This window comes from Emiliania huxleyi (assembly GCF_000372725.1).
Source record: "Emiliania huxleyi CCMP1516 unplaced genomic scaffold EMIHUscaffold_548, whole genome shotgun sequence".
In the NCBI taxonomy this organism is placed as follows: Eukaryota; Haptophyta; order Isochrysidales; family Noelaerhabdaceae; genus Emiliania; species Emiliania huxleyi.
The window spans coordinates 4,105-22,804 of record NW_005197891.1 but is presented as its reverse complement, the minus strand read 5'-3'; the positions used below and the strand labels follow the sequence as shown (position 1 = coordinate 22,804).

The 18,700-nt window shown below is 66.9% G+C and overlaps 6 protein-coding genes across 6 annotated transcripts in view; 2 read left to right on the top strand and 4 right to left on the bottom strand.

Moving 5' to 3' along the window:
- Window positions 1–164: 164 nt before the first annotated feature.
- Window positions 165–2,278, bottom strand: EMIHUDRAFT_459590 (hypothetical protein; the record flags this gene model as incomplete). The annotated part of the gene is made up of 8 exons (XM_005765609.1): window positions 165–233; window positions 343–543; window positions 612–758; window positions 878–1,040; window positions 1,359–1,430; window positions 1,577–1,635; window positions 1,853–1,993; window positions 2,099–2,278. The coding sequence occupies 8 exons, from the start codon at window positions 2,276–2,278 to the stop codon at window positions 165–167; spliced, it is 1,032 nt and encodes a 343-aa protein (XP_005765666.1).
- A 141-nt stretch (window positions 2,279–2,419) lies between these two features.
- EMIHUDRAFT_459589 (hypothetical protein) lies at window positions 2,420–4,389 on the bottom strand (the record flags this gene model as incomplete). The annotated part of the gene is made up of 6 exons (XM_005765608.1): window positions 3,895–4,389; window positions 3,757–3,823; window positions 3,482–3,589; window positions 3,134–3,386; window positions 2,738–3,057; window positions 2,420–2,453 (listed from the first exon to the last, which is right to left on the bottom strand). Exons 1-6 carry the CDS (start codon window positions 4,373–4,375, stop codon window positions 2,420–2,422), a joined length of 1,263 nt encoding a protein of 420 aa, XP_005765665.1. The 5' UTR covers window positions 4,376–4,389.
- Window positions 4,390–7,984: 3,595 nt separating this feature from the next.
- EMIHUDRAFT_51431 (hypothetical protein) lies at window positions 7,985–8,338 on the bottom strand (the record flags this gene model as incomplete). Its single annotated transcript, XM_005765607.1, has 1 exon — window positions 7,985–8,338. A coding segment is annotated over one exon (354 nt), but the record flags the coding sequence as incomplete, so codon positions are not given.
- Window positions 8,339–10,684: 2,346 nt separating this feature from the next.
- Window positions 10,685–12,492, bottom strand: EMIHUDRAFT_316817 (hypothetical protein; the record flags this gene model as incomplete). The annotated part of the gene is made up of 7 exons (XM_005765606.1): window positions 10,685–10,747; window positions 10,871–10,975; window positions 11,041–11,120; window positions 11,244–11,515; window positions 11,563–11,736; window positions 11,895–11,935; window positions 12,376–12,492. The coding sequence occupies 7 exons, from the start codon at window positions 12,490–12,492 to the stop codon at window positions 10,685–10,687; spliced, it is 852 nt and encodes a 283-aa protein (XP_005765663.1).
- Window positions 12,493–13,245: 753 nt separating this feature from the next.
- On the top strand, window positions 13,246–14,575 carry EMIHUDRAFT_247089 (hypothetical protein; the record flags this gene model as incomplete). Its single annotated transcript, XM_005765605.1, has 4 exons — window positions 13,246–13,422; window positions 13,496–13,602; window positions 14,042–14,255; window positions 14,432–14,575. The coding sequence occupies 4 exons, from the start codon at window positions 13,246–13,248 to the stop codon at window positions 14,573–14,575; spliced, it is 642 nt and encodes a 213-aa protein (XP_005765662.1).
- Window positions 14,576–14,978: 403 nt separating this feature from the next.
- Window positions 14,979–18,700, top strand: part of EMIHUDRAFT_119940 (hypothetical protein) — a gene marked incomplete at both ends in the record, with an annotated part of 5,119 nt that continues 1,397 nt past the window's right edge. Inside the window, 9 exons of the mRNA XM_005765604.1 lie at window positions 14,979–15,162; window positions 15,539–15,831; window positions 16,040–16,078; window positions 16,226–16,459; window positions 16,546–16,620; window positions 16,782–16,856; window positions 16,936–17,100; window positions 17,500–17,772; window positions 17,873–18,514. Of these exons, the coding sequence (XP_005765661.1) occupies window positions 14,979–15,162; window positions 15,539–15,831; window positions 16,040–16,078; window positions 16,226–16,459; window positions 16,546–16,620; window positions 16,782–16,856; window positions 16,936–17,100; window positions 17,500–17,772; window positions 17,873–18,514 (1,980 nt within the window). The remainder of the gene's footprint in view (window positions 15,163–15,538; window positions 15,832–16,039; window positions 16,079–16,225; window positions 16,460–16,545; window positions 16,621–16,781; window positions 16,857–16,935; window positions 17,101–17,499; window positions 17,773–17,872; window positions 18,515–18,700) is intronic.

Genomic DNA, 18,700 nt, shown 5'->3' with positions numbered 1-18,700 from the left:
GCGGGGAGGGGGCGATGCGAGCGCATCTCCTCCCGCGGTCGCGGCGCAGCCTAGCTGATTTGGTGTGGCTGTGGGTGCCGTGACGTGCGGCTCTAGGCTCCAATGGGAGAGAAAAAGGGGACTGTTGGGCTGATTTTTTGTCACACCACAGGACACCCGCCAGTCTATGTCGTGTCACTCTCGATCACTATCTCGTGTCCGCACCCTCGCAGCCGCCCACCCCTCCTGCCGCCCTGCACTCCCCCCGGCGACAAGTGGCTCGATCCCGGCGGCTGCGGCAGCGGCAGGCGGCGACGCCAGAAGTGGCTGCTGCCCGGCGGCGCGCAGGAGCAGCGTGATCACCACGTGCGCGGCGATGAGGCCAGCAGAAGCGCAAGCGGCGACAAGATAGAGCGCGCGCCCTCCGCTGTGGCCAAATGCTCGGCCATGCTGCAGGAAGGAGCCGCCGAGGAGGGAACCGGCGGTGCGGCCGGCACACCACATCGCCGAGTTCAGGAGGAGCATGCCTGAGGTCTGCCACGCGGCGGGCACCTCCGCCTTGACCTGTTCACCGCCACAGGCGTGAAGAGGCGCTGTTCACGGCAGCGAGACGCGCACCACCCGGCCCCGACCTTGTCCACGGCGGCGGTCCACGAGAGCGCGTACGTGATGCCGTGGAGCGGCTCCAGCGCGAGCAAGGCCCAGACTGTGTGCGGCTGGAGGCAGGAATAGCCGAAGACACGCAGCGCGTAGGCGAGGAGTGAGAGGAGGACCATGGCCTGACCGGAGCAGCGGGTGTGATGAGGCGCTCCTCGCAGCAGGCGGGCAGTGGGAGGAGGGGCAGGGCCTCGTGGCCGAGCGTGCGCAGCAGCGCGTCTCCGAAGTGGAAGATCGGCACCTCGAAGATAACGTTCACGGCGACGGAGTAGCCGCACAGGCTCTGCGAGCCTCCCAGCTCTTTGATGATGAAGACGAAGATGAACTTCTCGACCACCGTGAACGCGAGGCCGATCGCCATCATCTCGCAGAGGAAGAAGACGAAGCGAGGCCGGAGCGCTGCGCTGGCCAGGCTGGCGGCCTCCTCCGCCTCCGCCTCTGCCACGCCGGCCTCCGCCTCCGCCTCCGCCTCTGCCGTCTCCGCCTCAGTGGTGGCGGCAGCAAGTGTCGCGTCGGCGGGGACGGCAGGGAGCTGGCGAGAGGAGGGGGAGCAGTCCTCGGGACGCTGCAGCGGCTCGCGCACGCTGTCGGCGGCGGCAGCCAGGCCGTCGGCGCGGCGGGCGGCGAGGTGGCTCTGCTGCAGCTGCCTCTGCTGCAGCTGCCTCTGCTGCAGGATGCGCCGCTCGCCGCGCGTCCTGCTCGGCAGCGCGGCCCCCATTAACCCGATCGCGAGCAGGTTGAGCGCGCCGCTGACGACGAAGTTGTAGTCGAAGCCGAGATGGTCGGCGACCCACCTGGGGAGGGGTCCGAGAGAGGGTGCGAGGAGGGTCCGAGGGAGGGTCCGAGAAGGCTCCTCGAGCCGGAAGGCGGGGAGTGGTCGGCCGCGCGCCCCATCAGCGCGTTGCCGATGCCCCACGAGACAGCGAGCCAGAGGCGGTACCGGCCGTACTCGCCCCGCCGCTCGTCGCCGAGAAGGTCGAGCGTGTACGCATCGAGCACCTGTCCACGGCTGCCGACGTGACGAGAGGTTTTCTGCAGCAGGTCGCACGGAACGCGTCGAGAGCGCGCGCCCCTCCTCCGACGGCGAAGAAGGCCATCGCCACCATTATGGCGAGGATGTACGGGAAGGTGGCACGCGGCAGGCCCACCTGTCGACGGGAAACGGCTTACATGTGGCCGAGATGCAGCCGAGATGCAGCCGAGCTGCAGGCTTCACCCAGTGAGGCATCGGCAGCGCGAGCAGCAGGGCGGTGCTGACGGCCCGTGCGACGAGGGCGACCGCTTTCTTTCGCTGCAGCGAGTCGGAGAGGAGGCCGAAGAGCTGATTGCCGAGCAGCGCGACGATGGGCTGCGCGCCCTCTGCACGGAGACGGGCCGGACACCACTGTAACTAACAGCCGTTCGCTGGTGTGGGGAGGGCTAGGTTGCGTTGCTGTTACGCTGGTGGCGTTTGCCCGCCTACAATGCCGATGCGATGCGCGTCGAGGCCCGAGTCGAGGTAGAAGAGAGTGGCGAACCGGCCAAACGACGAGGCGGAGAACCCGCTCAAAAAGTACAAGACCTTCATGAGCCGCAGCAGGTGCGCTGTGGCTGCGTAACGGTGCACTGGAGCCTCAGCCACTCGGGCCTCAGGCGCCACCATGGCTCACGCGGCTCTGGCGCCACGGTGCTTGTCGGTGCTTGTCGGTTGTCGTCGCTTGCCCACGGTTGCGTCGGTTGTCGCGGCTCGGCGCCACGGTTGCGGGATGTGCCGACGCAGAATTGTTTCTTTTCTCGCTTCCACTTACAAACCGGCCTGGCAGTGCTTCACCTTCGTCCTACCTATCTACACCTTTAACAGATTACTCACGAAATTGTCAGACTAGACTAGCAGAATCCTTGACGCAAATTGACGATCACTCGATCAGCCCGGTCCTCCTTTGCCACAGAGTCTGACTCGGCGCTCTCCCTCTTATCACGCATTACGTGCTGCAGTCATGGGGACGACCCGAGATAGCGCGCCGCAAACGCACTGCGCGGCGACCCTCGCGTCGCTGGCGAGCCGGGGCTGGCGCCCGCCAGCGGGGCGGCGGCCCTCCCGCCCGCCGCCCGCTGCATCGACCGCATCTCGCGCTCCAGCTCGGCGACCGACCCCTCGAGCGCCTTGACGGACGCCTGCAGCGAAGCGCGCAGCTCGCCCGCCGCCTGCTTGTGCTCGCGCGACTGCGACTGCAGGCCCGACAGCGCGCGCCCCACCTCGCCGAAGCGCTGGCCGAGCTCCTCCGCCGCCTCCTCCGACTGCTGCAGCCTCGCCTCCGCCTGCCGCACGCTCGCGCGGCACGCCTCGACGTCGTCCTCCGCGCGGCGCAGCTGGCTGCCGTACTCCTCGAGCGAGCTGCCGATCTCGCCCGCGCGGTTCGAGATGGCCATGAACTGCTCCGCCTCACGCGCCAGCACCTGTTCACGCCGCGACGCCGTGAAAGAAAGCACGGCTCCGGCCCTCGCCACACGCGAGCACCTGCTGCTCGGTCGTCTTGCGCGCCTCCTCCGCCTCGGCGCGCAGGACCTGGAACTCGGCCATCAGCGACTGCACCGCCTTTGCGCCTGCCTTCCGCACCTCCTCCTCGGCCGCCTCGACGGACGCGAGCTTGCGGCCCGCCTCGGCGTGCGCCTCTCGCTGCCTCGCCGTCTCCTCGCGCAGCTCCTGCTGGCACCCCGCCGAGTGATACTCTCTGTCAATGACTGGGTCGTCACTTGTTCGTGAGTCGCTCCTGCTGGTACTCGGCCACGACTCGCGTCGCCTCCGCCTGCGGGAGGAACTCCGCCTTGAGAGGGTGCGGATGGCTAGCCGAGGCCTGCCCGAGACCTGCCCGAGGTGTGAGAGGAGGCGGCCTCCGCCTGCGCCAGCACCTCCGCCTTGAGCTCCTCCGTCGCCCGGCTCCGCTCGCGCGCATCCTCGACGCAGAGGCGCCACCTGCCACCAGCACGCGCTGTGAGGAGACGACGAGCACAGCACCCATCCCGCCATCGGCACACGCCGCCGCCCTCCCCGCCGCCTCGCGCCGCCGTTGCCACAGGAAAGTGTCTACGCAGCGTCGGGAAGTGTCCCGGCAGTGTCCCTTTAGTGTCTAGGAGGCGCGCCTCTCCGCCGCCTCGCGCCGCAACGTCTCCACGTCGGCAGACAAGCCGCGCGCCCACTCCTCCGCGCCTACACGGCGGCTACCCAGACGCTCGAGCAAGGCTGCAGGCACCGCCCCACCCTGCCCCCTCCTCCCGCACCGCGCGAGTGCTCCTCGAGCAGCGCACGCGTCTGCGTCAGCTCGGCGTCCTGGCGATCCGCGCCGGCCTGCAGCGCCGACCGGGCCTCCTTGAGCGGCGTGATCTCCGCACGCAGCTTCGCCGCGTCGCTGTGCACGCCCTCAATCTCCGCGTCGACCAGGTTGGAGAGGGCTCCGAACGCACGCTTGATCTTGGCCATCTCGCTGCTGAGGTGACTGCACGTCTCGCGCAGGTCAGAGTTGACGCCGCGGAGGTGCGCGTTCTCCTCCGCCAGTGCGGCCACCTGAGACCTGACCGCCGCCAGCTCCATCGTGCCCAGCGGAGAGCCGCCCCAGCCAGCGGCGGTCGGCTGGAAGGCGGCGGCCGGCGGATGCGGCGGCGGATGCTGCTGCGGGTACGGCGGCTGGTGGTGGTAGGGATGCGGCTGCTGGTAGGTGGGAGGCTGGTGCATGCTCGGGTGGAGCTGAGGAGGCGACAGCATTGGGGAGGGCACTCCCTGGGCCGTTGGAATTCGTTCGACTTTTCTGGCGCTGGGGTGAGAGCCTATCGAACGGGGTGGGTTAGGGTGGTTTAGCGCCCCCTAACCCAGGGCGGTTTAGCGTCGTTTACCCTAGACGGTCACTAAACACGCCTAAACGATGCTAAACCGCCTTGACAAATGGTCTGCCTGGCCGGGGAGCTCCGTTTAACACTAAACCGCCGTAAACCCCTCCACAAGTTTCGCGCGCGTCCGCACAGCCTCCCGCGTCACCTCTCCTCTACCGTCAGACATATGCCAGCTTCTCCCACGGCCGCGCGCACCGCCACCGACACCGCAAACGGCGCGAGTCCGCCACCGTCGCCTTCCCCCGAGTCTCCGCTCGCCGCCTCCCGCGAGGAACTCAACGCCACCCTCACCTACATTCGCGTCACGCCCAACGGCAGCATTGCAGCCGCTGTCGGCTCCGGTGACGCGAGGCCGGAGACCGACCCGGGGTGGGAGGCGCACAAGGAGCAAGCCCGCCAGGCCCGCGAGGGGCAGGAGACCTCCTCCACCCCGACGCGCTCGCCAGGAGAGGCCACCGACCCACCCGCACAACTCGAGGCCGAGCCGGCGGCGGTCGCCGAGGGCGGACCCGGAGCCGGGACCGAGACGGGAGGGGAGGAGGCACGCCCCCCGAGCGGGGCGGCGGTCGAGGCCGGCGGAGCCGACGGGACCGAGCCGGAGGGGCAGGCGGCGGTCGATGGGGTTGGAGCCGGCGCAGCCGAGCCGCCGCAGCCCGAGCAGGAGCCCGCTGCCCAGGAGGCGGCCGACAAGCCCGCTGCCGAGGAGACGGTGGTGGAGATCGACCAGCCTCTCGTGCTGACGCTCACGGGCACGTCCATCATCGTGACCTACGCCGGCGTCGCTTCGAACAGCGCGTACCTCTTGCCGGGCGGCATCGGGATGAAAAAGGGGCCGCACCCCAAGACCGAGCTCCAGTTCCAGCAGGAGTTTCCGCTCGTCTACTTCAAGGACGCCACCACGTTCAAGGACTTCGCTGACAAGGCGCTCGGAGGCCGCCTGGAGCTCGACGCCCGCTCGCTCGTGGGGCCCATCAAGGTGGTCACTCACGGCGAGGCCCAGTCCCTTGGCTGCCTCTTCATGAGCAAGCCCGAGTACATGCCGCCCGACAACCCGCTGGTGGTCAAGCCCGAGGCGGGGGCGGGGGGGGGCAAGGCGATCACCCTCCTTCTCGCCGCCGAGGAGCTCTTCCGCGCGCGCGTCTCGGCTGGCCGGTCGATCTTCGACCGCTTCACGGACGGCGCACAGGGAAAGCTCGGCCACCCGCTCACCGACAAGATCATCAAGACCATCTTCGGCCACACGGCGACCACGATCAAGGTCGCTCTGGGGCGCTCAGAGAGGCACAAGGCGACGCGCGACTGCAAGGTGCTCTCCACGGTCGAGAGAATCTGCGAGAGGCACCAAAAGAGCAACTTCGCGCAGCTTCCTGTGGAGCTGGCGGCGTCGGCGCAGGCCTCGAAGCGCCAGCGCTCGTCGGTCAACGTCGACGCCGACTTTCTCGCCGCCTCCGACGAGGACGAGACCGGCTCGCAGGAGACTGGCTCGCGCAAGGTGCGCAAGCGCACCTTCCTCTCGCTCCCGGTCAAGCGCTTCATCGACACCTACTTGGACACGTACAACAGCCTCGCTGGCCAACCCACCGCGCGCCAGCGGCTGCGTGAGCAGATCAAGACGGAGGCGGAGGCGTCCCTCGGGGATGAGGTACGCGCTGTTTGCCTGACCACCGGGGCCACGGGCAACATCGCGAACCGCCTGCACACCGCGCAGACTGCGGCCAAGAAGAAGGCGGAGGAGGCCGCGGCGGCCGACGGCGCTAACCACTAGCGACGCCACCTCTCCGGCGGTGTCTCAGGATGCCTCCAGCGATACTTACTAGACGTACATAGATGGACAGCACGTATAGGGTACTCGACAGTGTCCATTGCTATAGCGTACTCAACTAATGTCCATTGATTGCGTTAAAATCACGAGCTCAGAGTTTCAGGCCCTCCGGCCCGGCAAGGCAGCAGCGTGCACACTTGCAGTGCGACACACGCGCCTCCATCAGCCGGACAGAGTCGTCCGGCAGACCGACGAGAACCTCCTCGCCCGCGTCGTAGTGGACTACAAAATGGTACTTGGTCGCGCGCGGTCGGTGCTGGACGATGGTCGCAGGATACCACTGTGTCTCGCCATACTCGTCCAAGTACGTCGCCATCACCCGCCGTCCCACGAGCGCCGCACGTGCTCCGCCTCCGGTGGCTGATGCGGCGTGATCGATCGTTGCGCTAGTACTTGCCGCGTGCAGCACGTGCACGCGCCTCGGCGTTGACCGCGGCAACCTGGGAGGAGGCGCCAAACAAGGAAGGCCGTCTGCTCGTCGATGACGGCGCCCCACTCGGCAGGCAGCTACTGAAGCATCCAGAGAGTCCTCGCCCGGACGACGAGGGGCGTCCCAATGCTGTGCTGTGCGCTTTGCTGCGCGTGTGACGCTCGTACTCCGCCTCCGAGACGTGGAGCTGCAACTCAAAGCCGCACTTGCATACCAGCCGCTTGCGCGGCACTTCCTCGCCGTGCATCCGTGTTCTCTCGCGCTGCTCGATTCCGCCGTTGGCCAGCTCGCGCTCCAGCCAAGGCGGCGTGGACGCCATCCGGCTAAACGGCCGATCGTCGGATAAACGACTACTAAACAGGACTAGTCCAGCCCGACAAATGGTGGCCGCAGGCCGGATCAACTCCGTTTAGGCGCGTTTAGTGACCGTTCAGGGTAGACAACGCTAAACCGCCCTGGGTTAAGGCCCCCTAACCCGCGCTAAACGGTGTTAAACTGATACGTTCGATAGGCTCTCTGGGGTGCCGGCCTTTTCGCCTCTCGAGGTTCTCGAAGTGGATATCCTTTGGCCGCGTTGGCTAGCGAGGATTGGTGTAACCCGAGCCACGGAGGCGTGTTTTCTGACGGCCGACCGTCAGTGCACGGAGTTGCCCCTTCTCCGACTGCCCCGGCTAGTTCCCGAGGTCGTCGGTCGGGAGTGAGTGACCCCTTCGCGCTGGGTGCCGTCCGGCGCGTCCTTTTGTTTTTTCGATCTTTCGCTGCGGGTGAATTCTGGCCAGCCTCCCCCCTCCGTGTTGCGATGCGCTCCCCGCCCGCTCGCTCGCTCCCGGCGCCGGCCCGCTCCCCTGTGTCCTGATCGTCCATCCAAGATCCTGCTCGTGCCCAGGTGTGGGGACCCTGTCCTTCTCCCAGCTCCCACCGCCCTCCCTCGACCGACCCTCGTTTGTTGCGGTTTGGCGTGTGCGATTTATTTTATTTATACTCTCGAATGAGAGTGAGTGAGAAAGAGAAGAGTGTGTGTGTGTGTGCGACGGTGTGTGTCTGTGTGTGGCTCTGTGCTTGTAAACGGCGCAATGAACAATCGAATGCTAAGTGGAGAAGCTGCTACGCTCTACACATGTAGGTGGTGACGAGTAGAAAAGTGTGTGTGAGTCGCGTCACCCGAATGCCGCGGCCTGCGCGGCTGCGACGGCAGCTGCACCCTCCTTGCCAAGACCCGTGATCCCTGCCGTGACTGCCCCGGTGAGCGCCATGGTGCGCATGCCGGTGGCGCCACGGAAGTCGGATCCGCTGAGGACCGCCTCGTTAAAGTTGGAGCCGGCGAGCTTTGCGGAGGCGAACGAAGACGACTCAACCACGGCAGCTTCAAAGATGGCGTTGCGGAGGTCGGCGCCGCGAAAGTCGGCGCCGACCAGGGCGGCCTCGCGGAAGTCGACCCCCAGCGCGTCCGCCGACCGGAAGGTAGCGCCGTCGCCCGACGCGCCGACGAACTTCGCCCCCTTGAGACGCGTGCCATCCAGGTTGGCGCAGTCCATGTTGACGCCCGTAAAGTCGACGCCCTCGAGGTTGCGGCCCGATAAGTCCGCGTTGATCAGGTCCTGGCACGGGCCGCCCCCGTGCCGCACCGCCGCGGCGACGTCGAACCCGGGCACGAGGAACGGGCAGCAGCCGCAGTTCGGGCTTATGGCCTTGTGTCCGCATACCTTGGTGTGGAAGGCGATGCGCAGCGGCGAGGACGGCGGCATCGGCGGCGTCGATGTCAGCCACAGCGGCACCGACGCCGCTGCGGCCGGATGAGCGACGCCGACGGCCCACGTGCCGCCATTGCTGACGCAGGCCTGCTCGGTCGCAGCCGGATAGCGCACCAGGTCACGGCACGCGCCCTTGTAAAGGCAGCCAGAACACGGCGGCGAGGACGGCAGCGGTGGAAAGGGCGGCGGAGGCGGAGCCGGCAGCGGAGAGCGCAGCGGCACCCCGCTCGGCGGCAGGGGGAAGAGTAGCGCCGGTGGGGGCGGTGGGGGCGGCATGGCGGCGATGAGGGAGGCGGCTGCAGTCGGCGTCGGCAGGGAGATCTGGTAGGCGAGAGGGCTCGCGTCCTGGCGCACCTTGCAGATGTAGCCCGCGAGCGGGACGGACTTGGAGATCGGCTGCGTCTGCAGCTCGCACTGGCCGGCGCTCTGCCACTCGTAGCCTGTGCACCGCGGTTCCAAGACACACGCCGTCTCGCAGTCATGCACGCCGGCGAGCCAGTACTGCAGCACGAGACCGCCACCAGCGCGGCCCCTGCCGCGAAAAAGAGCGGCAGTCGACGGGTTGGCGCTGGCGGATACGAAGCAGAGCCCTTCCGACCCTCCCGTCGGCGCGAGGAAGTGCGTCGTCTTGCTCATCGGTAGGGCCGAGAGACGGAGCCTCGGCGTTTCGCCAGACGCCGAAGACACAGAGCCAAAGATGACCGCTGCGTTGTTCAGACGCCGAAGACACAGAGCCAAAGACCGCCCGGAAGATCGTTTCGAAAATCCCCCTAGGAGATGTTCCTCGACCCCAGCCTCGAGACCCCTCCCAGCCCTAGCTTGCTGCGCGTTTTCTTTCTTTTTGCGGTGATACAGTCGCGCTGGCCAGGAGGCAGTGACCAGACGCGAAGGGCAACGCTGGAACTGTGGCGGAGGAGAAGTCGACCCACCTTAGGCCGGACGGAAGTGGGTGGGTAGCCGTAGAATCTAACTCGCGATAACTCGCTGGGCAAGGGGGCGCTGGCGCGCATTGGCACTAATGCAAAAACCAAAAAACACGAACGTTAAATTTGTTCGGTATCTTGGAGCACTTAACAGTCATTAACTTCACACCCACAGGGCCGGGGAGCCAAGAGAAGCGCACCCAGCGGGCCGGATGCTCGGGGATGGGTTGCGGGCAAGAGAGCCCTAAGCCCTGGGGGGGGTGCGCGTTCGCAGGGAGGGGGCCATAGGTAAACACGGGTCTCCGAGGATTCGTCCGCGCTTTGGGTTCCCCTAGGCCTAGCGGCGGAGCGCCCCCTCTACTCGGAGCTAAGAAACACCAGACGCGCACACGACGCACATCCCCACTCGACGTCACCCCTGCACCCCTCAAGGCCCCTCCGCTCACGGCTCGGCCTCCCCACCCTCGATCCGGAGGGGCTCCCCTCTCCTCCCGGTCCTCCCTCCCGTTCGCTCCCCGCTGGTTGGGCAACGGATGCGGGCCCGCCTCCCTCTCCTCCGCTTCTTCGGCCGCGGCCCTGCCGCCGTCTCGCCTTCTCTGCCAGCGCTCCTGTTGATTCCACGGCCGGCGATCCCGTCCCCCCGTCCCCCCCGTATGCCGTATCGGGCTAAATCTCTCTGTATGTAGAAAGGAGAGGGCAAGAATTTCGTCAGGGAGGGGGGAAAGGAAACAAATCGGAAACGAATCGGAACCCGGAAACGCGCATAGCGGAGCATATACAACGCGCGCACATCTAGGTACACCACACGAAAAATAAAAAGGAAGAAAAGAGACGCGAGCCACCACAGGGGCAATTCAATCTGAATCTCCCCGCCGTGGGTGCCTTCCTTTGATCTTTGAGCCGAGCAAAAGGGCTGATCTAAATGAGTAGCAGATGAAATTGTGGTACCGGGGTCCGGGGCGAGAACACGCGTCGATGGAACGCACACAGAGAACGTCAGAGAGACTTAACTGCCTCCACGGCCCGCCCGGCCTCACGTCACCATCCGCACGGATTTGAATGAGCTCCTGCGACCGCAGCCGAGCCCGCCCTCGCGGCGCCGCTCGAGGACCCCCCCTCGCGGCGCCGCTCGAGGACCCCCCCTCTCGTCGCCGCACGGCGCGAAGCTCCCCGAGGCCTTCAGCGCGCCCGCCGTGCGCCGATGGCCAAATCATGCGGGGCGCAACGAGCCCCCTCCCCCGAGAGTTCCGTGGCCTCGTCAAACCTGCAAACCGTGGTCCCCGCCCTGCACCGCCGGCCCATCGACGACCGTCGGCTGTGCCTGCAAGCGGCGTGGTGGACGCGTTGCGCGCGAGGTAGCGGAAAGAGAGGGGCAGAGCAGCGCTCTCTCTGGGCGGCGGCGGCATGGGTTGCGTGAGACTGTTTTTGCGGCGCGAAGCCTCACCTCGCGCGACATGTACTGGGCTGCGGTCGACGGGTTGGCCCTGCTGGACGGGGCGTCGGTGGGCTTGACGAGGCAGTTGATTGGCAGGATTAGCATCACGAACACCTATTCATGGCGACGAACTGAAGAGGCGCCGCTTGGCTGTGGGCTGGGGAGGCAGAGGCGCGCACCCAGACACAGATAGAGCAGTCCATCCCTGGTCCGGGCACCATGTCGATATCCTTCCGGGCGTAGACAGAATAGCTGCCGCCTGCAGCGCGCGCAAAGGCTGGAGCGTCGGACGGGGCTGGCACGAGGGTGAAGTGTAGCGTCCTCCTGGCCGCCATCCCGACTGCACATCGTGTCTCGCCGTCAACCTCTCGCTAGCGCGTACGTGGCAGGCAGTTGGCCGAGAAGGTGCCAAAGGTAATGACGAGGAAGAGCCACGCCAGGCAGAGCGATATCGTCGCCCCCTTCTGCCTCTTTGGCGAGTCAGCCAGCCGGCGCGCGGTGACGAAGCAAGCAGCTGCGAGGGTGGCAAAGAAGGCGACGATTGTGCAAAAGCCCAGCCAGTGCTTGAGCGAGTTGGTTCGGCAGACCTGCGCCGGAGGCCGTGGGAGCGTGACAATCGTCGGAGGGCCGTGGGAGCGTGACAATCGTGGCCAGCTCCGATGGCGCCAAGGCGATCTGAGCCGCGCGCCTTGTCAAAGAACTCGTCGTCAGGCAGGGTGCCATTGTCAGTCGGAAAGACGAAGTCGTCTTTGCACTCGTCCAGGTCCTCCCACTTTTTGCACTCGAGGTCGCTCGACGTCACGACACCCTCGTCCTCGCTCACGAAGAGGTTCGGCTTGGAGCAGAGGCCGTGGAAAGAAATCACCACGTAGTTACTGAGGGCGGTGAGGGCGGCGGCGGTGTTGGAAACGGCGGTGAGCGCCGGCGAAAGCGGCAGTGAGGGAGAAGAACAATAAGAAATAGATGTTCGAGAGGAAGTGGAGGAGAGAGGCAACAGAGCTCAGAGGCGGAGTAGCGGCGGTGTGGCCTCCACCTGTCTACGTAGGTGTCTGTCCCCCACGAGGCGCCCCACACCTGCGGCCAAGGCCACTGCGTGAGCGGGAGGACACAGAGGCGAGAGGAGGCCGCCACAGGCGGGCCGAGGCGACTCCGATCCCACGCAAGGACGGCACTGGTGTCGAAGGGCCGGCGCGCTCGAGCGGCGCGGCTGGCAGGAGGCAAGCACGCACGCCGCGCCAAGGCGAGGCCGGCATCTGACGTGGTGCTTTACGGCCGTGTCCCACCCGCGAGGAGAATATCGCGCACACCGGCCTCTCGCGTCGGGACGCGGCTGGCCAGGGCTCCGATGGGGCGCGGGACAGCGGAGGCGGCGCGGCGCACTGCATTGCACTGGGGGGAAGGGTGGCCGGGCGCGCAGAGGCGCGGGCGAGGAGGGGCACTTAGGGATGGCGCCCTGGCAACGTGTCCCTGACGGAGGGGCATGGCGGCTGCGGCTATTGGCTTGGTGGGCGCACCGTGCTCGGCACAACTGACATCCCGCAGAGGGCGACGATAAGGAGGATGACCGAGAGCCAGAGCAGGAAGATCATGGAGTGGATCCAGCATTGGCGGTTCTCCTTGAGGCACTTCATCGCCGCGCCGGGACCGCGCGCTCGCGTTCCCTTGCCGCCTCCGCAAGGCCTCCGGCCGCGTCAACAGGACCTTGCTTGGCCCCACGGGCGCTTTTTACCTTACCCCGGGCGCACAATCTTTTCAAGCTTTACGGCGCTTCGGCAGCAGCGAAGGTTGTTGTTTTGTTGTGGGTGGGTCGTCGCCCCTGTCGCCTGTCTGTTGTTGTGCTGTTGTTTGTCTCTTGGCACCTTGGAGTGCTGGGGGGGGCGACAGGGGGCACGTGGCCTGAGTGATGTGTACGCCCACTCAGGATGTGTGGCAGCGGCCCGCTGGCTGTGTGTCTTGTGAGCTTGTTTGTGTCTGTGTGTCGCTCGTGCGTGTCGTCATCATCTGTCCAGCGTCCACCCATACCGCGTCGGTGTCCAGTCCGAGCCTGTGTTCTTCACCTTCCTACATACATACATACTGCATGCATGCTGCTGGGTTGCAGCGCAGCAGCTGGCGGCGGCAGCGGCAGCAGCGCAAGCAACAGCAGCGGCGAGCAAGCGCACGCAGCCTCGGGGGGGGCCACCGTCCACACATTATGACCGCGCAAGATATAAAGGGTGGCTAAGGGCTCTGCACGCAAGGCGCCCGCGTCCGCAGACGCGGTACCATTGACAAATCTGAAATATACCAAGACTTTCGTAAATTGAAGCCAAGAACGTCCGCCAAATCCGTGCTTTCGGAGCAACTGAGGGAAGCCGCTGATCGAGCCCAGCGTGCCCGAGCCCATGCACCGGGCAAAGAAGGACGCTGCAGAAGCGGTTGGAGAGGCAGCCGGCGTCTGCCGTCACAACGAGTCCCAGCGCTGGTTGGAGATGCGCGTCGGCTCGCCCGAGGACTGCTGTCGCGACCCTCCGCCGTCGTGCCGCAGCATCCGACGAGCTCTGAAACCGAGGAGAGTGAGGGTACGCCTCCCCTCACTGCTGGCCTGGCTGCGCACCGCCCCACAAAGTACCCCCCGTCGAGCATCTCTACAAGTACAAGTACAAGGGCGACCTTCTCCAAGTCGTCAACGCGCCCGGCGGCTCCGGCAAGACTTTAGCCTTGGCCACCCTCCTTGCGGAGCAGGAGGAGATCCGCTCTCGGTCGGCAACGTGGCAGCTAGTCGAGGGACACGGTAATGTGGACCCCCGGAAGTGTCTGTACTGGGGACAGGAGAGAGAGAGCTTTTGTGGTGTTGGTGTGGATCCCTACGCACAATAACGGGACAGGGTAGTCGTTCTCTCTAGCTCCCCTTCTACCTCTTAGCATGAGCTGCGCCCTGTGTCCGACCCCTTTTGCGCAGCAACACCTTAAACTTTTAGGCCCTCCAAATTCGGGTCGGAGCGTAGCGGGGTGGGCCCCGAGTTTGAAAAGGGCGACGGACGCTTGCGTCCTAGCCTCCAACAACGCCTCCCCGGCGCAGAGGGGCCCCCGGAGGGATGCGCAACCGCTCCACACCACGCCGCTTGCGGCGGTCCTATTCCCAGCTCCGCTGAGGGCCCGCGCGTTATTTTTACGACTGGCACGAATTCGGTCTAGCAGCGAGCCGGGCGCCGCCTCGGCAGCGCCGCCGCAGCTGCACGAGGTGTACGCCGAGCACCAGGCGGAGCTTCCACGGCTGCCCATCCCGCCGCTCGACGAGACCCTCGAGCGCTTCATGCGGGCGGCGACGCCGCTGCTGGCCCTGCGCGGCGGCACCGCCGCCGTCAACGAGTCGACGCCGCCGCGATGGTGGCCTCGTTCGGGGCGGCTGAGGGTGCGGCGCTCGACTCAAAGCTGCGCGAGTGGGACGAGGGCCCGGCTCGCGACGGCTCCTCAACCGAAGCAAGTTTCTCCCGTGCGTGCTTGGTGACAGACAGGCGCAAATAGGTTTTCTTCGGCGAGGCGTGTCAAGAGAGATAAGAGAGAGGCGTGTCCAACGGATGTCTAGAGATCCTCGGTCTTTGCCTCGACATAGAGATCCTCGACATAGAGATCCTCGTCAAGGCCTTGACGGCGCGGCAGCGCTTTTCTTTTACCTTGAAAGAATTCAGCGCGTGGCCCGACAAGACCGGACGGATCACCTCTAAAAGTTGAGTGAGAAGGGTGAGATGGGAGAATGGCAAGCCGTAGAAAAAGGGATTGAAGGAAAGAGCCTCCCGCACCATCCTGCCTCAAATCTAATAAAATGCGCGGGTCCCCACCTACTCGAGTAGACGGATCACTTCCGTTGGAAGGATCAGCGACATGTATGTATGTAGAAAGATGAACAACAGTCAGGCTCGGACTGGACACCAACGCGGTATGGGTGGACGCGGGACAGATGATGACGACACGCACGAGCGACACACAGACACAAAAAGGCTCAGGGAAAAAGAAAAAGAAAAAATCGTCCTCTCGCGCTGTGGGCTGCTCTCTGGCTCAGGACTCTCAGGCCGCAGTCTGAGTCGAGCGGAAAGAACGCATCACCTGCGTAACACACACATCGGCCTCCTCTCCGATGCCGGCGGCGCTCGCGCCCAAGGTCAAGAACCGCAAGCCATCCGCGGGACCACAGCTCGACGCTGAAGTGGCAGAGATCCTCTCGGACGCGCTCGACCCTCGCAACAAGTCGGCCGACACCTACAACGAGGACATCGTCGAGGCGCACACCCACGCACACCGCCATACCAACACACATCGCCGTGCCGCAGCCCACAGCTCGCGTGCTGCCGATTGCCGCGCCACCGCCGCCGCCACCACCGCTGCTGCCGCCGCCACCACCATCGCTGCTGCGGCTGCCGCCACCGCTGCCGCCACCGCTACCTGGCACGCTGTGCAGCACGAGCACGCACGGCCACATCCGCACGCTCTCCCGCTTGCAGGCCTTCAAGCGCGTGCCCAAGGAGAACATCGAGGCTGCGGCGGCGGTCTGCCGCGACATGGGCAACGAGGCCGTCAAGAGCGAGCGGTGGGAGGAGGCGGTCGAGCACTACACGTCTGTCCTCTCCGCCTACCCGCACGACCACGAGGCGCCTCCTTCCGGCCGTCAGCCATGCAGTCGCCACCCGTGACTGGGAGGCGCCGTCCGGTCGCACACTCCGAGTAGCAGCCGCTCTTCCCCTCCGACCCGACCCCAGGTGCTCGCTAATCGGTCGCTCGCCCTCCTCTCGCTCAAGCGCGGCCCCGAGGCGCTGCAGGACGCCGCGCTCTGCGTCACCCTCAAGAAGAACTTCGCAAAAGGGCGCGCCCTCGCACACTGCGCCCCTGCGCGAGCGGCGCGAGCGCGGGAGCAGCGCCGTGCGGCTGCGGGTAGGTACTACCGCTTCGGCTGTGCGCTCGAGGAGTGCAAGATGTACAAGGAGTGCGCGTCGGTCTTCGCAAAGGTGGTCGAGATGGAGCCGGGCAACGTCGAGGCGGGAGGGAGGCTGCTCAAGGCGAGATGATAGCCGAGATATAGCCGAGATATAGCCGAGATATAGCCGAGGCGGGAGGGAGGCTGCTCAAGGCGCGCGGCCGGTCGAGAGGGGGAGGGGGGGTGCGCTTAGACGGCGCCGATCTCAGCGGAGCGTCTCCCCACAGGCGCGCAACTTGCTCGAGATGGTGATGAACGTCGAGCGGGTGCGAGATTAGCCGAGATATAGCCGAGATATTGCTCGAGATGGTGATGAACGTCGAGCGGGTGCGCAGCTGCTGCTGCTGCAGCCTGCTGCTGCTGCAGACGCCCACGCGGGGCCTCTGTCGCCCATCCGCCCCTTCTACCGCCAGGTGAGCGACCCTCTGTGGATGCACAAGCCGGAGCCGCCGAAGAGCGAGGTGCAGAAGCGGGCGGAGGACGCGCAGGCGGAGCACGAGCGCGAGATGAGCCACTTGCGCGAGGAGATCGGCAAGGCGAGCTTCGACTACGAGTACCTGCACGCACCCATGTCCAAGTCGGACCGCTGGTACGAAGAGTCGATGATGGCCAAGGGCCTCAACATGCACCTCCTCGCGCACTCGGCCGTCCTCGCGCCGCGAGAGGAGCCGCACCGCTCGCTGCCGTCCGCCTCGGCGCGACCGCGGCTCGCAGCTCCGCCCCTCGCCCGTAGGAGCTCGCCCGGCTGATGGACGCCGCGCACGTCGACTCGTTCGCCGAGGCGATCCGCGAGCACGTGCCTCGCATGGTGCCGGCCGGACAGGCGCGCCGACACGAGATCTGCCGAGATCTGCCGAGAGCTGCCGAGAGCTGCCGAGAGATGCCGAGATCTGTGGCGGGTGCTGCTGCTTACGCCCTCCGCCACCACATCTCGGCACATCTCGGCCGCACCTCACCACCCGCTGGCAGGCGGGCGTGGTGCTGCTGCTGGGTGGGACGATGGGGCTGCTCCCCCTCCTCGCCCTCGAGGCTGGCGCCAACCAGGTGTACGTGTGCGAGGCGCCCGCTCTGCGCAAGAGAGGGCCGAGCTGCAGCGAGATTCAGCGAGATTCGGCGAGACTAGGCGCATGGCTTCTGCGCAAAGATGGCGCACGCGTCGGTGGGGAGGCACACGCTGCTCGCCTTCGAGCGCGAGAACTGGTCGCGGCTGCCGATGACCCTCGGCCTCGCGGAGCGGACGCGGCAGGCCGGCTCCGCGGCCTTCAAGATGGGGCAGTTCGACCAGGCGGTCGCGCTGTACACGGAGGCGCTGCAGGCGTGCGCGGGGGGCGAGCCTTGGCTTGCGGGGTGCGAGATCGCGGCGAGATGAGCCGAGGCTGCTCGAGGCGTAGGCGGCGGAGAGCCTCTCCGCCGACGGCGAGCTCAGGACGGCGCTGCTCTGCAACCGCTCCGCCTGCTACCTGAGGCTCGAGACACTTCCTAGACACCTCCTAGACACCTCCCACACACCTCCTAGACACCTCCGCCTGCTACCTGAGGCTCGGCTACCTCGCCTCCGCCTGCTACCTAACCCTAACCCTAACCCTAACCCTGCTACCTGAGGCTCGGCGAGGCGGAGTCGGCGCTCGAGGACGCAAAGGCGGCGCAGCGCTGACATGCCGAGCAGCCAAAGCCGCGCTACCGGCAGGCGCAGGCGCTGCAGGCCCTCGGCCGAAACGGCGAGGCGCGCGACGCGCTGGCGGGCGTCATCCAGCGCTCACGGGGCGGCAAGAACGCGGACGCCGAGCGGCTGCTGTCGGAGCTCGAGGGGCTGCCCGCGCGCGGGCCCGCGCTGCCAGGCGCGAGGGCGGGCGGCGGCGGCGGGGCGGGCGGCGGCGGGGCGGGCGGCGGCGGCGCGGGCGGCGGCGGCGGCAGGCCGCCCGCGCGGGAGGACCGCGCGCAGCGGCTGACGGTGAAGGAGGTGAACGAGGCGCTCGAGTCGCGTTGCGCAAAGGCGCGCCGCACCGGCCTCTTGACGAGCCGCGGAGGCCGCCTGCTGACCTAGGCCTATGCGTCCACAGGTGCGCGCGCTGCACCGCCCCTTCGACGAGCTGCGGCTGCACCACGAGCTCGAGCACAAGCCCGACCTGCTGCTGCTGACCAACTTCGACTACACGCTGCTCGGCAGCGGCATCGTGACGGCGCTCAACAGCCTCAAGGCGGAGGAGCTGCTTCGCCCGGGCACGGCGGTGCTCCCCCCCGCCGCGCGCGTCTGGGCGATGGCGGTGCAGGTGCTCGCGGACACGGGCGTCCCGATCGACTCCTCCCCCGCCGAGAAGCTGCTCTGGTCGCCCACTCTCCGCCGCGTCTGCCTCGACGAGCCGCACGCCCGCCGCACTCTCCGGCCGCTCACCCGGCCAGCGGTGGTCTGCGGCTTCGACTTCCGCGCGACCGCGCCGCCCATCAAGCCGGACAAGTGCGCGCTCGAGCTCAGCGTCGTCGAGGACGGCCGCGCCAACGCGGTCGTCTTTTGGTTCGAGATGCCTCTCGGCGCGGGCGGCGTCGTCTCCTCGGCGCCCCTCGCCGCCCTGCCGGCCGGCGCGGCGCAGCTCGGGCTCGGGCAGGCGCTCCAGTACCTCGAGCCTGCGCCGGTGCGGGAGGGCGGCCGGCTGCTACTGCACGCGTCGCACAGCCGCACCCGCTTCCTGTTCTCGCACGCGGAGGTCGACGGGAGGCCCGCGCCGCTGCCGCCGCCGCGGCGCCGCCTCTGTGCCGCGGCGGACGCCTCGCCGCGAGCTCGCCGTCCACTAGTCGTCGATTCGCTCCCCAGGCGCGGCCTCGTCCTCCAGTCGCAGCTCCAGCTGCTGCAGGACGCGAACCTCAACCGCACCATGGCTGCGGCGCTGCGC